We start from the raw sequence: 12,872 nt of genomic DNA on the forward strand, positions 1-12,872 counted from the left end.
TTAGTTGACATGTAGTTTAAAAGTTACTTAATAGAATGTCTAAAGTGGACCATCGAAATAACGTGTAACCAGCAAAATGAGCGTCATTGACAATTGTGGAAAACCTTTTTAAATGATGCTGCAAGAAAATTATTAATCAAACTCTAAGAAACAACTCTCAACTCTGACAGCATATTAATGAGGATTAAATCGGAAACACTATTAAATACTCATAGGTCATGACACAAGAAGCCACAGGATTAATTAGGAAACTTAATGGCCAAATAAAAAAATAAAAAACATTCACAATCTTGTTTCATTTTATATTGACAAAAAATATTACTGAATATAGATATTTGAGTTGTTAATAAAAGGCTTTAATGCCCTCTGCAAGGTCAAGTGCCAGCTGGACGGTGGACAACTTCTCTGCCCGTCAATACACACAGAGCTGACGACAGACACACACATCGTTTAATGCCACCCTTGGCTGAATTTCAATGAAGCGTCCGCAAGACTGAGCAAACAGAGACAGACCATGTGTAAAGACTAATGAAGCCAATGATCACTTTTGCGTCGCCAGGTACCGCATACAGTAAGACAATTCTGATTTATGACATGGTGCATTTGAAAGAATATTGATTTCTCCTTTTGTCTCTCTCTCTCTATACTCTTTTACCGGCAAAGATTGATGTCACTGCATTGATTCTCAATCAATCAATTTATTTTCATTTTATTAATGCCTGAGCAATTGCTCAATGTCCTTATGAGAAGCAATGCATCTCAATTACATGCACCTGGTATAATAAATTGTTTAGGGACGATTTGCTGAATTACAATTGGCTTTTTCACGAGTTTGCCAAGTTATTGGACACTCAAATTGGTAATTGTCTATCGCCATACAAAATGCATTAAATAAGTCAGCGAGGGTTATGAGCACCAAATTAACTGCCTATACTTGTGCTTTCATACAGGCACATTAGACAAGGTGAGCACAAATGCAGACACTCAATGTCTTTTGTTTGTAACCACGAACAAAACAGGCATTGATAGTATTGCTGTCACTTTGGGGACTCGGCGGAGAGAACGAACAGGTTTGGCACACGTCCAGTTTTAATAAAACACAGCTATTGGTGTGCGTTTCCTCGCTTCAGCAAATCCAATTGGAAATGCTTGGCCTGTTCCATGTCTGCGCTGTATTAAGGCTAATTAGTGTCTCAGTCCATTTCCATAGCGACTAGTTTCCGGCCATTCTCTGTCCGTTGACCCGTGCGAGCAGTATCAACTTTTCCTGAAAAGAACGGCCAATAATTGTTTTCGCACGCATCAAGGGATGGGTACTCGCGGGATAAATGGCCTTCTATATGGCACATCGCTTAGAAGGGAAAAAGAACAACCTGCAACAACTTACTGATTGTACTGACATTGATGTATTAAAATGGACCCTGTGCGTAATTGCTCTTTCCTGTGGCTACTGTGCGGGGAGGGTTGCATAATGATGATAGAGTTTAGAACCTTGCTAAAAGAGATAAAGGCTGCCAGGGCCCACCGCAGAGTATTTTCTGGACACTTCCTTAATGAAACATCCCGCTGGATAATGCGCTCGGGTGATACAAGTGGGGATGAAAAGACCGTCAAGTGGCAACTTTCCATTGTGGATTGCTTTGTTGTCGCACGACATTGACGCCGTGTTGTTGCTTGGTTTATTAGTCGATAGCAATGGGTATTGAGACTCCAAAGGTTCTCATTCACTCTAATGCACACTGGGTACCGGGTCACATGACTCTCACTTCAGAGATTCTGTTTGGTCTCGGTTATGACAGCACAAACGTTCAGATCAGCTTAACACAGGGCGGTGTAAAGCGTGACATTAAGACGCTCTGTTAAACTGCAACTCATTGTCGCAGTTCAATTTCAATGGGTTTAAAAGGACAGACGCTGAGGTCCAGAGTAACAGACTGTCCTCAATGGCACTCTTTCAGTTCAAAAGCAGGCTGGACAAAGCCATTGTCCGCAATGTCTGACCTTTGGCAATGATTAACAGTTGCACCACTTCCCCTCTGACAAGCAGCTCAAAAATTCCTTGAAATGACTATCATAGCCAGGCTCTGCAGCTCTAAAGACACCACCATATGACTGAATCAGATGCTACGAGTTACAAATATGGCCCCAGCTGAGAGCTACAATAGGGACTCAGTTCTCCAGAGGTTAGCACCAGACTATACTGTGGTGGTGGACAATGGCACTCTGTTCTGGAAATGTTGTTTGTAACATCTCTACTGAACTCAAAGGATTGGGAGGCCAGATCAGCGTGTAAATTAACTTTACCCGCATGTCTTCTGCAAGCGATAAAAGCGATATCTCTCAATTTTAGAGCCATTCCAGAGGATTAAGTGATTACATTGAGAGTAAGTGAATCGCTAGTGTTAAATAGACAAACGATAGACTCAGTACAGGCTAAATCAGTTGTTTCATAAACAAATCGATCATCCAAATCAATTATCCATTCATTGAACGTGGAAAATACCCATATACGTGTATATGTGTCTATGATTTTGAGCATGAAAAACAAGAGATCTCACTATAGATAAACAATACTATAGAGTAAAATATGTGTGATGGTTATTAGTTTTGATTTGCTTTACACTGAAAAACACCTTCAGATTTGCAATTCACTTTGTTAAAAGTGACTATACAAACCAGGTTAATGTGAATGAATCCCTGCAAATGCCATGCCACGGTTATGTTTGGAATACCATACTACTCTTATTACTTAAGAAGTAGGCAGTGTGCAAGTTTACTGTATGCTTAGAATACTACTGTAATTTCCAAAATGTGCATTATAAAAATACTGCACGAAATATGGTATTCCACAATGCAATATGCTCCACTCTTCATTTCAGTTGCTGAATGAACCAGAAGTCATATCAGTCACAGTTTAGTGGTTTAGTTAAGGAACGTATACTGCATATCGGACTTTTGGAGCACTGTTTGACTCAAGTAAGTTTGTTTTTTTTAACTTGAAACCATTGCCATATTTGGCCTACTAAATAAGAAGTTATGTTAGGGCCGAGTAACCAAACAGACAGATTAGGTTCATCAAGCACCTCTAGTTAGTCCAGACAGACCACAAACAAGTAGCTATATAAAGAGTCAACTTGGCAGTGCTGTCTACTAGGCTGTTAACTGACCAGAGTGACCACGTTCTCCACGTCTGAGTCATGTGCAATGCGACTAGCCAAATTTCACTCTTTTATCTGCAACTACAGCAACCTAAGAGCTTTAGAGAGCTTTTGTTCATTTGATTATCCAATGTATCCTCCCACTACAAATGGAAAATAAGTAACACAAAATGTGTTATTTGTATGTAGGCTACATTTCAACATTAACAACTGCTGCATTTGTGATCAGTCACAGTGTGTGTGTACTTGTCTCATTTATTGCATGACTCTGGGAATGTGACTGATCACAAATGCAGCAGTTGTCAATGTTAATGTAGAAATGTTAATTTCATAATTTTCTTACGATTTGTTTGTTGCTCTGACACAATCATATGTGAAAGTTACAACACAGATTCAAAGTTATATCAACAAACATACACAAAGATTGACAGACAGACCGTGTAACTATAAGTGTAGACATTTTCAGAAATTATTTTTAAAATAAGCCAACAAGGCTGAGACATTTTATTGCAATCTAAGACATGTATTTCACTGATATCTATCAAATAATAGGGACACTTTATTTGTGGTATTCAAAAAATGCCTGGAACTTCTCCAAAGCCATATTTTTGTTTTGAAGTGGTTACTCTAGAGAGCTCAAAAGAGGCAACACGGAAAAAGAACGTATTTCGACACTAAAGTTCTCAAGGAGAATCAACCGATTGCACACAGCGCTCGCTCTGGCCAAACCAGTGCGTGTGTGACACTCCGTCGTCAAGAAACAGAAACGAACTGGGCTCGAGCTCAGAGCCTTTATATACGCTTCTAAAAATAACGTCCAATCAGCGCGCTGGACCTTACAGTTGAATAAAACCAATCAGAGCGTGAGGAGGGCGGGCGTATTCCTGCGATTGGCTGAAGGTGATATCATTTGCGCCCGCGCAACCTGGTCGCATTTGATTGGACGCGTTGTGAGGCGACGTCACGTTGTCACGAGGGGGTAGGCAGGCTGCGAGGTTTGAATAGGGGAAGTTGACAGAGCACAGCGCTTTGCGTGAGTTCAGTGTTTGCAAATATAGAGTGATCTCAACAGACGGACTAGCGGGCTCTGAGCAAAGCGACGGCTGCACCGCGTTGCTATTGCACGAAGAGGACGCTTTCTTGTCACACTTTATCTTGATTCAACAAGATATATATATTTTTTTGTCTTGTATCGCTTAATACTTGGGATTGCGATGGATGTTCTACCAATGTGCAGCATTTTTCAGGAACTTCAGATCGTTCATGACACTGGCTATTTCTCTGCATTGCCATCGCTTGAAGAATATTGGCAACAGGTAACAATTTTAAAGTGATATGGATCAAACTTCCGCTGCGATTGGCGAACGGACAGCGTGTGGTTTGACTTCGCTGTCTTTAAACTGGAATCGGAAAGAATTCTTTACAATCCGCGAAATGTAACGTTCTAAAAGTGACGTATTTGATTCGGTTACATGGTCGCGCGCTAAATGTTGTCAATCAACTCGTATTGCATGTAGCTGTGCATCTACCTTATGATATTCGCTTGTTTTGGCATACAGAGTAATTTTATTTATTTTTTTTTACTTTTTTGAAGAGTCGCGACTTCGAGTCAGATATATATTGCGCAATAATCCGGAATACGCACCATTTGCATTTAGAAATGAAAATAATTGCATCCTTTTCGTGTGCTTTTCCTGCTCAGACGTAGACTGGTTGATTTGACAGTCTGCAGCACATGTTCTGTCACATAACGGGGTTTATAGGAGGTGCGTGCTAACTGTCACAGCAGGTTCTGCTGCTTGAGACTGATATACTTGTGATTGAACAGTTGGCACGATCGTATGAATGTTTCTCTTGAAATTGATCCAGGTAGTTTCCCCTCAGGCGTCTTGGGATTCTGGTAAGGGGGCATATGAACGTATCTCTAGGCATTTAAACATGCGTTTACATCTAGTTGTCTAATGTTTCCCAGCATAGACTGCTGAATGAAAATATGTCGTCATTTCCTCACCATTATGTTCTTTCAAACCTGTATCACTATTTATCTCTTGGCAAACAAAAAGAGATGTAAGGCATGAGGTTAGTGACTGGCAGCTTCAGTCACCATTCACTTTCATTGCATCTTGTCCCATACAACACAAGTGAATGGTGACTGAGACTGTAATTCTGCCTAACGTTTCGCAGAAACGGAATAACGTTGAATAAACGACAACCATCGCTTAAGAAGTAAACATTTAGGGGGTTTTACCTGATTTAGAGTCTGTAGAATCAGTAAAATTAGATTTTTCAGGACAAATTTGCGCGGTAAACATCACCGTTGTTATAGAGGATGTGCATAGGCTAAACCGCACAGCTAAATGCTCATATTGAGTGGAAAAACACAGTTTTACGTGTTTACTGAATCACTTTTCCACTCGAATGCAGTACGTTCACACTTAATACGCGTTAAAATGCTTTTAAAACGCGTCCAGATGTACGCTGAGGGACGTCAGGCTGTTTGAATGAGGAAACTCGACCGAGGAAGTTGTGTGGCTTCCTTAAAAGGACTCTGAAATGTCTTCATGACTCACTAGGGGATAACTGTTCTAGAAAGACAATATACAGCCCTATTTATACCCAGAATACTCTGATAACTGATTTTATTGGCCTTACGTATTCTGTAATGTTTCCACATGACATATTTATGTAGAAAGTGTGTGAAAGTGCAGGTGAGCGTGTGGTTAACCTACACTAAACCCTTGGCAGTCAGCTGTGAAAGTTAGAGGAAACTCATGCACATTCTAACCTTGTGTTTTCTGTTTCGAATCAGACATGTTTGGAGCTGGAGAGGTATTTGCAGAGCGAGCCGTACGTCTCTGCGTCTGACCTCAAGTTTGAGGGCCAGGAGGATCTTTGGAGCAAGCTCATCTTGGCTTGTGGAGATAAGGGAGATGGGAACGGCAACCTTCCCAAAGTCAAGGAAGAGGACAATCAGGACTGCCAAATATTAGAAACCAACAGCATGAATTCGGATGCCAGCAGTGAGGCGTCTGACAGCTCGGAGGAGCTCTCGCCCACTCACATCTTTACCTCCAACCCGCTGGGCTCGGTTCTGACGGAGTCAGCGCATCACTTGAGTTCCTCTATCATCAGCACGCCTCCGTCCTCCCCAGAAACCCCGCAGGAGCCCGGCGTCCTGCAGGTGTGGGGCTCCACGCAGACTGACTCGCACGTGCCGGTGAAGATCCGGCAAAACGGACTGGTGAAGGCCTCGGATAAGGCTTCGGCAGGAGGGGACGCCTCTCCGGACGGCAGGAGGAGAGTGCACAGGTGTCACTTCAACGGATGCCGGAAGGTTTACACAAAGAGTTCTCACTTAAAAGCACATCAGCGGACTCACACAGGTAAGAAACCTTTGCTTTTAGCTGTGACGTTGCAAATTGTCAAACTTGCCACACTTTACCGAGGTTTCACGTCTCCTGTGAGGTTGTGTAACGGAGTTAAGTTCACACAGGCTGTCCTCAGCTGCAAGGCTAATGTCACTCAGTGAATATTTGCCCCACATGACTGCACGCCTAAACGGTGACCTAATCTGTGTGGAATGTGGCCGTGGAGAGGAAGGAGGGGGGGATCGGATGGGGGGAGGGGATGAAAACCAGCCAGGGTGAAAACAACCTGCTCTACCCAAAACAGTTTTGGTTTCGTCATGGGAAAGAGCCAGGCTTTTGAATGGGGATCTGGGTGGCCCCTTTTTTTTAAAGGGCCCCGTCGCATTCAAAACAGACTCTGTGTGACACGCATTGTTCTCGTTGCTGTTTATGCATATAGGCATAGAGACAGACTTTTGGCATACCGTGCATTCCCGCAATCCTTGAGAGCTTGAGGGATCTTATTAAAAGTCTCGTAGACTGCGTCACCTGATCCATAAACATGCGTCCTGTTTACTGATGCATTTTCGAGAGCATTACCGAGCTCGCTGCTCCACATTCCTGTGAATAGTGAATGTTCTCCTGATGAAACCCGGCAAGATGTACTGAAAGGTGTTTGTGTTTTTGTTTACAGGTGAGAAGCCGTACAGGTGTTCATGGGAAGGCTGCGAGTGGCGCTTCGCGAGGAGCGACGAGCTAACCCGACACTTCAGGAAGCACACCGGTGCAAAGCCATTTAAATGCAGTCACTGTGACAGGTACGTTCACTTCTGTCTCGCTATCTCTCCCTGTGACTGTTATCAAAGCCTGTCTGTGTCTCTCGCCCGCATGCCTGATTCTTTGATGCGTGTGTACCAGTGAAGTGCGACGGATTTCTGCGTTCAGCATTGATCCTGTTTTATCGGTTCATCGATGGGAGTCGCACCATTATGTTTGGGGTTTTATCACTTAATTACCTAATCACATTAAATGCTTGAAAGCGCAATAGCCACACTGTTGCAATACATTATTGATATTCTCCGCGTTTTATGACTAAACGCGCCTCTCCTGTTTGTCATCACTTCCTCTGTTAATCATTTCCCTCCCTGAGAGCTTTGTGCTTTGAACACAATTGTTTGCTCAACTTCCCTTTTTGCTGTTTTGTTTCTGTAGTTACTGGATGCGAAACATTTCATAGTTCTCCCTTAAAACAAACCATGCGATCAAGTCTTTGCTCATATCCAGGCCCACACTGAACCTGCCAATATTTAATTTGATTTTAATTCAGGTATTATGTTGTCCCCCACGGTATGGGTGTGTATGTATATGTTAAATATAAAACACACACACATACATGTGTATATATATATGTATGTACAGTAGTCAACATTTGGAGTGGATCAGAAAAGTTAATCAAAGTTGTCCTAAGACAAGAATGGGTATTGTTCAAAATTCATGTATAACTTTGATGAAAAGTTTTGATCCACTTTAAATGTTGACTACTGTATATAAAAAGGCATATATATATATATATATATATATATATATATATATATATATATATATATATATATATATATATATATATATATATATATATATATATATATATATATATATTATATATTATATTATATTATATTAGCTACATGAAATTGGCAGGAAAAAGCATTTCATTACACATTCTTTAAACAAAAACATTGTTGATGGAAAAAAAAAAAACTTTATAGTAATTTATAGTAATATTTTGAACTTTTTACAGATATATTGTCATTCTTTGACAGCTTGAAACTGAAATGAAAAATGATGGCATATGGTGTATTTATTCTTAAATGAGCACCGAAAATCTACAGATTTTCTGGTTCTGCTTGTAACCAAGCTTTCCTTTCATTAGCCTTCATGGCACCTCTTCCAGTTTCACAAGTTCGCCTCGAGGGTCACTAGGGGCCTCATCAGTGATGCAATGCACAGATCTCTACCTTTCATCACACTTTATGGCTTCGGTGGCCCCTGCCTGACCTTGTTTTTCACCTTTTCTTTCTCCAGGTGTTTCTCCAGGTCGGACCACCTAGCCCTGCACATGAAGAGGCACCTCTGAGCGGGCCGTAGCTCCACGCTGGGGATATGTTGTGTCCTGACCAGCTTCCTGGTTGACCTGGCCCTGCAAGAAATGGGGGGGAGTGTGTTCCAGCCAAAGCATGCCATTTTGCACCATATCCTGTGCCTCCGTGAGCCCCGGGATAAAGGCGGACTGACTGGTTGTTGAAACGGAAAAGGAAGGGACAAAATCACGTATGAAGAATCGAAGAGAGAGGAGGATGATTTATTTAAAAAACAAAAAAAAATTGTAAAAAAACGAGCGAATGAATGGTGTGTTGTATGGTGCATGATGTTTTGGGACAACTCCTGGACAATACACTGGTACTTTAAAACAAATCCTAACGAAACCTGTTTGACGTGAGCGGATGAATGTCCCGTGTGCGAAGAAGGGTGGGAGGGGGGTACCAGTGTATCACTGTGGGCTGAATGGTGTCGGGAAACAAGTTCCGTTTTTGTTTCCACACGGTATGCGAGAACAGCGAAGTCTGAATGAAGCCGTGAGACTGAGAACTCCTGCCAGACGCCCCCGGGCTCTTTCGCAAGATAGCGGAGGGGGCGAAGCGGCCAGGGTTTCACCCCCTTCCCCCATCTAAAGGGGGGCGGAAACTCGGTCTTGAATGAAAGTGGCTTTTTTGGTGTTCGGTGCAGCTACTAAATGTGCAATGTGTTCGGTAGCTTGTTTTTTTTGACAGGCTACAAAAGCTCATTTGTAGTCCGTTGTATAAGCTGTGTGCTTAGAGATGTAACACAATTATAACTTCACTATCATAAACAGGTGTTGCATGGTATTGGGGTTTGTACTTTTTTTTTTTTTTTTTTTTTTTTTTTTTTTTGTAATTGGGACTGAAAATAGATTCCAATAAAGCGCAGCTAAATACAATTGGTTAAATGTTACAATATTGTACATAAACGCATTGATCATTCTTCACTCAAAAATTCCCTCTTTTGTTCTTTCCGGTGGAGGGAAGAATACTATCAATCAGCGACCATTTCATACAAGACTCATTTCATCTCGAGGACTAAATTCTCTCTTTCTATCTCCATTTTTCCTGATGTTAATGCACTGTTGGCCTTAATGGTGCCTTATGCAAGTGACCTTTCCAATTGGGGGTCACAAAATGTCTTGTATAAGTGATTGAAAAAGCTTTATTAAGGCTCTGTTTCACATGAACATGCACCTTTCCCATTTCCAAGGCCACTGTAACCAAGCCCTTGTAGATACGTAATATATTGTTATTCTTGAGCATGCGATTTCATTCTTTGTCACTAATATTTGCCCTCACATTTCTGGATGTTGTCAAATCTGCAATGCAGAGCACTTAAAGTTACGGACTTGGTATCTACCGAACGGCCTTTCGAGTACGCTTTTAGACGCAAGATCTCTATCTGTGAGGCTGTGTGCGAGACAAAAAGCTCTTAAAGTGGGAAAACAGGCCGTTGTATAACACAAGGCTTGAACGTTTGTGGAATGCCAACTCCCCCCGTCCCCTGTAACCAAGAATAAAGAAAAAAACGCCTAAAGATTTATTGTAATTAACAAGCTCCACTCAGACAGGCCTTGCCTTGTACTGCCTCTCTGTAATGAATTGCTGAAGGCCCTGCCTGCTGTAGACTGCTGACTCGGGCAGTTCGATATTGACCTGTCTGGGTGCCGTTGTTTTAGTCCAGCGACAGTATTGTGGAAACTGTGCACAGCCATCCAGAAAGATAAAGATATATCGCACACCTTTTCAACATTTACAATGGATATTTACGGACGTGGAGGCAAACGCCGCGTGGAGAAAGCCGCTCGCTCGGCTTCTTTTGCCATCTGAAATGTAAACCATAATGTTTTCAGGGACCAAACGATTGATTAAATTTATTGTACATAGTTATATGCTTTGAATTCTTTGAGCGTTGTGCTTTTAATAAGTGCAATGCTCTGGTTTGTTGAGCGGTGATGAAGGTTTGACACTGTTGCATGTTGAGCAGCTTCGTAGAAACGGATTGTTTCAGCAGGAGAAATGTAACTTGAAGCAGCTTTTGCTGCCATTAAATCAGACCAGCCAGGGTTTTGTGGGCAAAGAACATTGTGTCTTTCCAACAGTGGCCAATATAAGTCAAGTGGTAATGGAGCCTTAATCAAGTTTTCCATTTGCTTGCTTCTACCAACACTTTCTATCACTTATGTTTTCTCTCACGAATCCCTCTTGTCTAAAGAATATTTGTACAAAAGAATAAAACCCGAAAAGTTAGGATGAAAAAAAAAAAAAAACTTTTCTAAGATTTTTATTTGTTTTTGCTTTATATGATTTTTATTTGAAATTGTTTTGCAAAATTGTTATATTTCTGTATGAATGTATTTTTTATTGGAATAATAAGAAATTCTTATCGGACAAGTTTGATTTGTTGTTTTGCTTCACTTTATTTCATTAGTGTTTTAGACTTTGCGAGAGCAACTTCTAGCTAGTGATTTATAAATGATGTTGTTTCACTATTATTGGTGCTTTGCAGAGTCCAACAAAACAACTACACCCGAGTATTCAACTTTGTTTTGGGGTACAGACATGAAAGATATCTTAAATTGAGCTTTAATAAGGAGTCAGACTTATGATTAACGCGATTATTATGGATAATCCCATAGAGAAGTAAAGGGCCTTTGACTCAATTGGAACAGTAAGCAACCAATCAGAACACTTAAACTAAGTATTTACTTCACGACCGCTAAAAGAATATGTTCTATATAGTATGAATGTAATCTGGAAGTACTATATTCACGTCACAAATCCTCTCCCGTGGCCTCATGGGATAGTAAATTGTTCATCGTATGCACACTTTTGTCACATACTGTTTTTCGCCTACTATATAGTAGGGAATATGCGATTTCGGATGCAGCCTTTGACATTGTAGCAGTAATGTTTACGCCAACAAGCACCACTAACATTTTCGTTTTCACTTTATTTTGATGGTCCCATTGGTGAAGTAACATTGCACTTACATGTCTACTAACTCTCATTAGAGTATTAGTGGAGTATTAGTAGACTGGTAGGGTTAGAATAATTTGACATGTAGCTGCAAACTTATAGTCAGAAGAACGTCTGTTGGAGAACCATCACAATAAAGTGTTATTATTAAGCAGACAGTCTAATACTCAGTAGAAATGAGGATACGCTTATTAACGGCGGTTACCTGCATTAGCAGTGCAACACTCGTTCTCTCAGATTCCTCGCTCTCATTATATGTTGTGCACAAGTTGGTCTCAACACCCACTGGAGGGGTGTTCCACAGGCATGTCAAAATAGAAGAATGTGTTCTCGCAGAAAAACATTGCAAATTGCCGCCTTTGTGAATTGCTAAAGGGGGAAACATGCCCTAGGTGGTTCCTGGCAGGTGGAGCGTTGAAATGTTTTGCCAAGGATTTGTTGGCTTCTCTAAACATTTAAAAATGGCCATTTATCTGTTTACTTCTCGTCATCGTGATCAAGATGCAATCCACTCGTAATCACAATGGGATTTATGCACTTTTATAGTTGTGATTATTAATGATTGTAATAAAACTGGATATAAATGAAGTGGTTTGGAGAATGGATGGATCGATATAAATAATGATACTCGTTAAACAGTAGACAAGTAGATTACAGCTACTTTTAAAAACCATATTGAGTGGGATCAGAGTCTGAGACCAAACATAAAAATAAATATAACCTTTAATTTTTTTTTTACTATTAAAAAGTCATTATACTATATTTTAATAATTATCAGTACTTGAGCTGACATTGCAAAATTGATAATTGTTATCTAGCATAATCTTACAATGTTCCAAAGAGCATCTTGGTTTCACCAGAAGAATTTAATGTGACCGTCGGTACAAAGTTCACATGAGTTTACAGGGTCAACCAATTTGTTGATCTGATTAGGGACCTATAAATAGTGCAGAATCTTAAAAATATCTCTGATAAAAATATTATTTCCAGGTTTAAAAGAAGAAGAAAAAAAAAATCTCATCTTTTCATTGTGGATTCTGGATTATACCTGTCATTTCATCCTGACAGCTTATTTTATCAAGAGAAGTTTCGCAACATGTCGGTTCACCAAAGGTGAAGATCGTGGGAAACTTGTTGCATTACATAACTCAATGACAGCCACGCCTCTGATAAAACAACAGCAGTTTTCCACGTTTCTCAGTGCTATGCCGATGTTGACGCTACAACACTGAGAACTTTCTCATTATTCTGTGTAGCTGACAGAT

General features: G+C 40.6%; 1 protein-coding gene across 2 annotated transcripts; it reads left to right on the forward strand.

Annotated features, from left to right (window-relative positions):
- Positions 1–4,100: 4,100 nt before the first annotated feature.
- On the forward strand, positions 4,101–11,028 carry klf6a (Kruppel like factor 6a). 2 transcript variants are annotated; one of them, XM_079863715.1, is made up of 4 exons: positions 4,101–4,474; positions 5,968–6,541; positions 7,200–7,323; positions 8,591–11,028. In XM_079863715.1, the coding sequence occupies exons 1-4, from the start codon at positions 4,373–4,375 to the stop codon at positions 8,640–8,642; spliced, it is 852 nt and encodes a 283-aa protein (XP_079719841.1). In that variant the 5' UTR covers positions 4,101–4,372; the 3' UTR covers positions 8,643–11,028. The 2 variants fall into 2 exon arrangements, with proteins under 2 accessions (XP_079719841.1, XP_079719842.1); XM_079863716.1 differs by lacking the exon at positions 4,101–4,474 and adding an exon at positions 5,816–5,866.
- The last annotated feature ends 1,844 nt before the right edge of the window (positions 11,029–12,872 follow it).

This window comes from Squalius cephalus (assembly GCF_949319135.1).
Source record: "Squalius cephalus genome assembly, chromosome: 25".
NCBI classification, from domain to species: Eukaryota; Metazoa; Chordata; class Actinopteri; order Cypriniformes; family Leuciscidae; genus Squalius; species Squalius cephalus.

Bases quoted from the DNA above. Each gene is read 5' to 3' on its own strand.
- klf6a (XM_079863715.1), top strand. From the start codon at position 4,373: ATGGATGTTCTACCAATGTGCAGCATTTTTCAGGAACTTCAGATCGTT. The intron at 4,475-5,967 runs GTAACAATTTTA...GTTTCGAATCAG, and splicing joins TTGAAGAATATTGGCAACAG to ACATGTTTGGAGCTGGAGAG. The intron at 6,542-7,199 runs GTAAGAAACCTT...TTTTGTTTACAG, and splicing joins ACATCAGCGGACTCACACAG to GTGAGAAGCCGTACAGGTGT.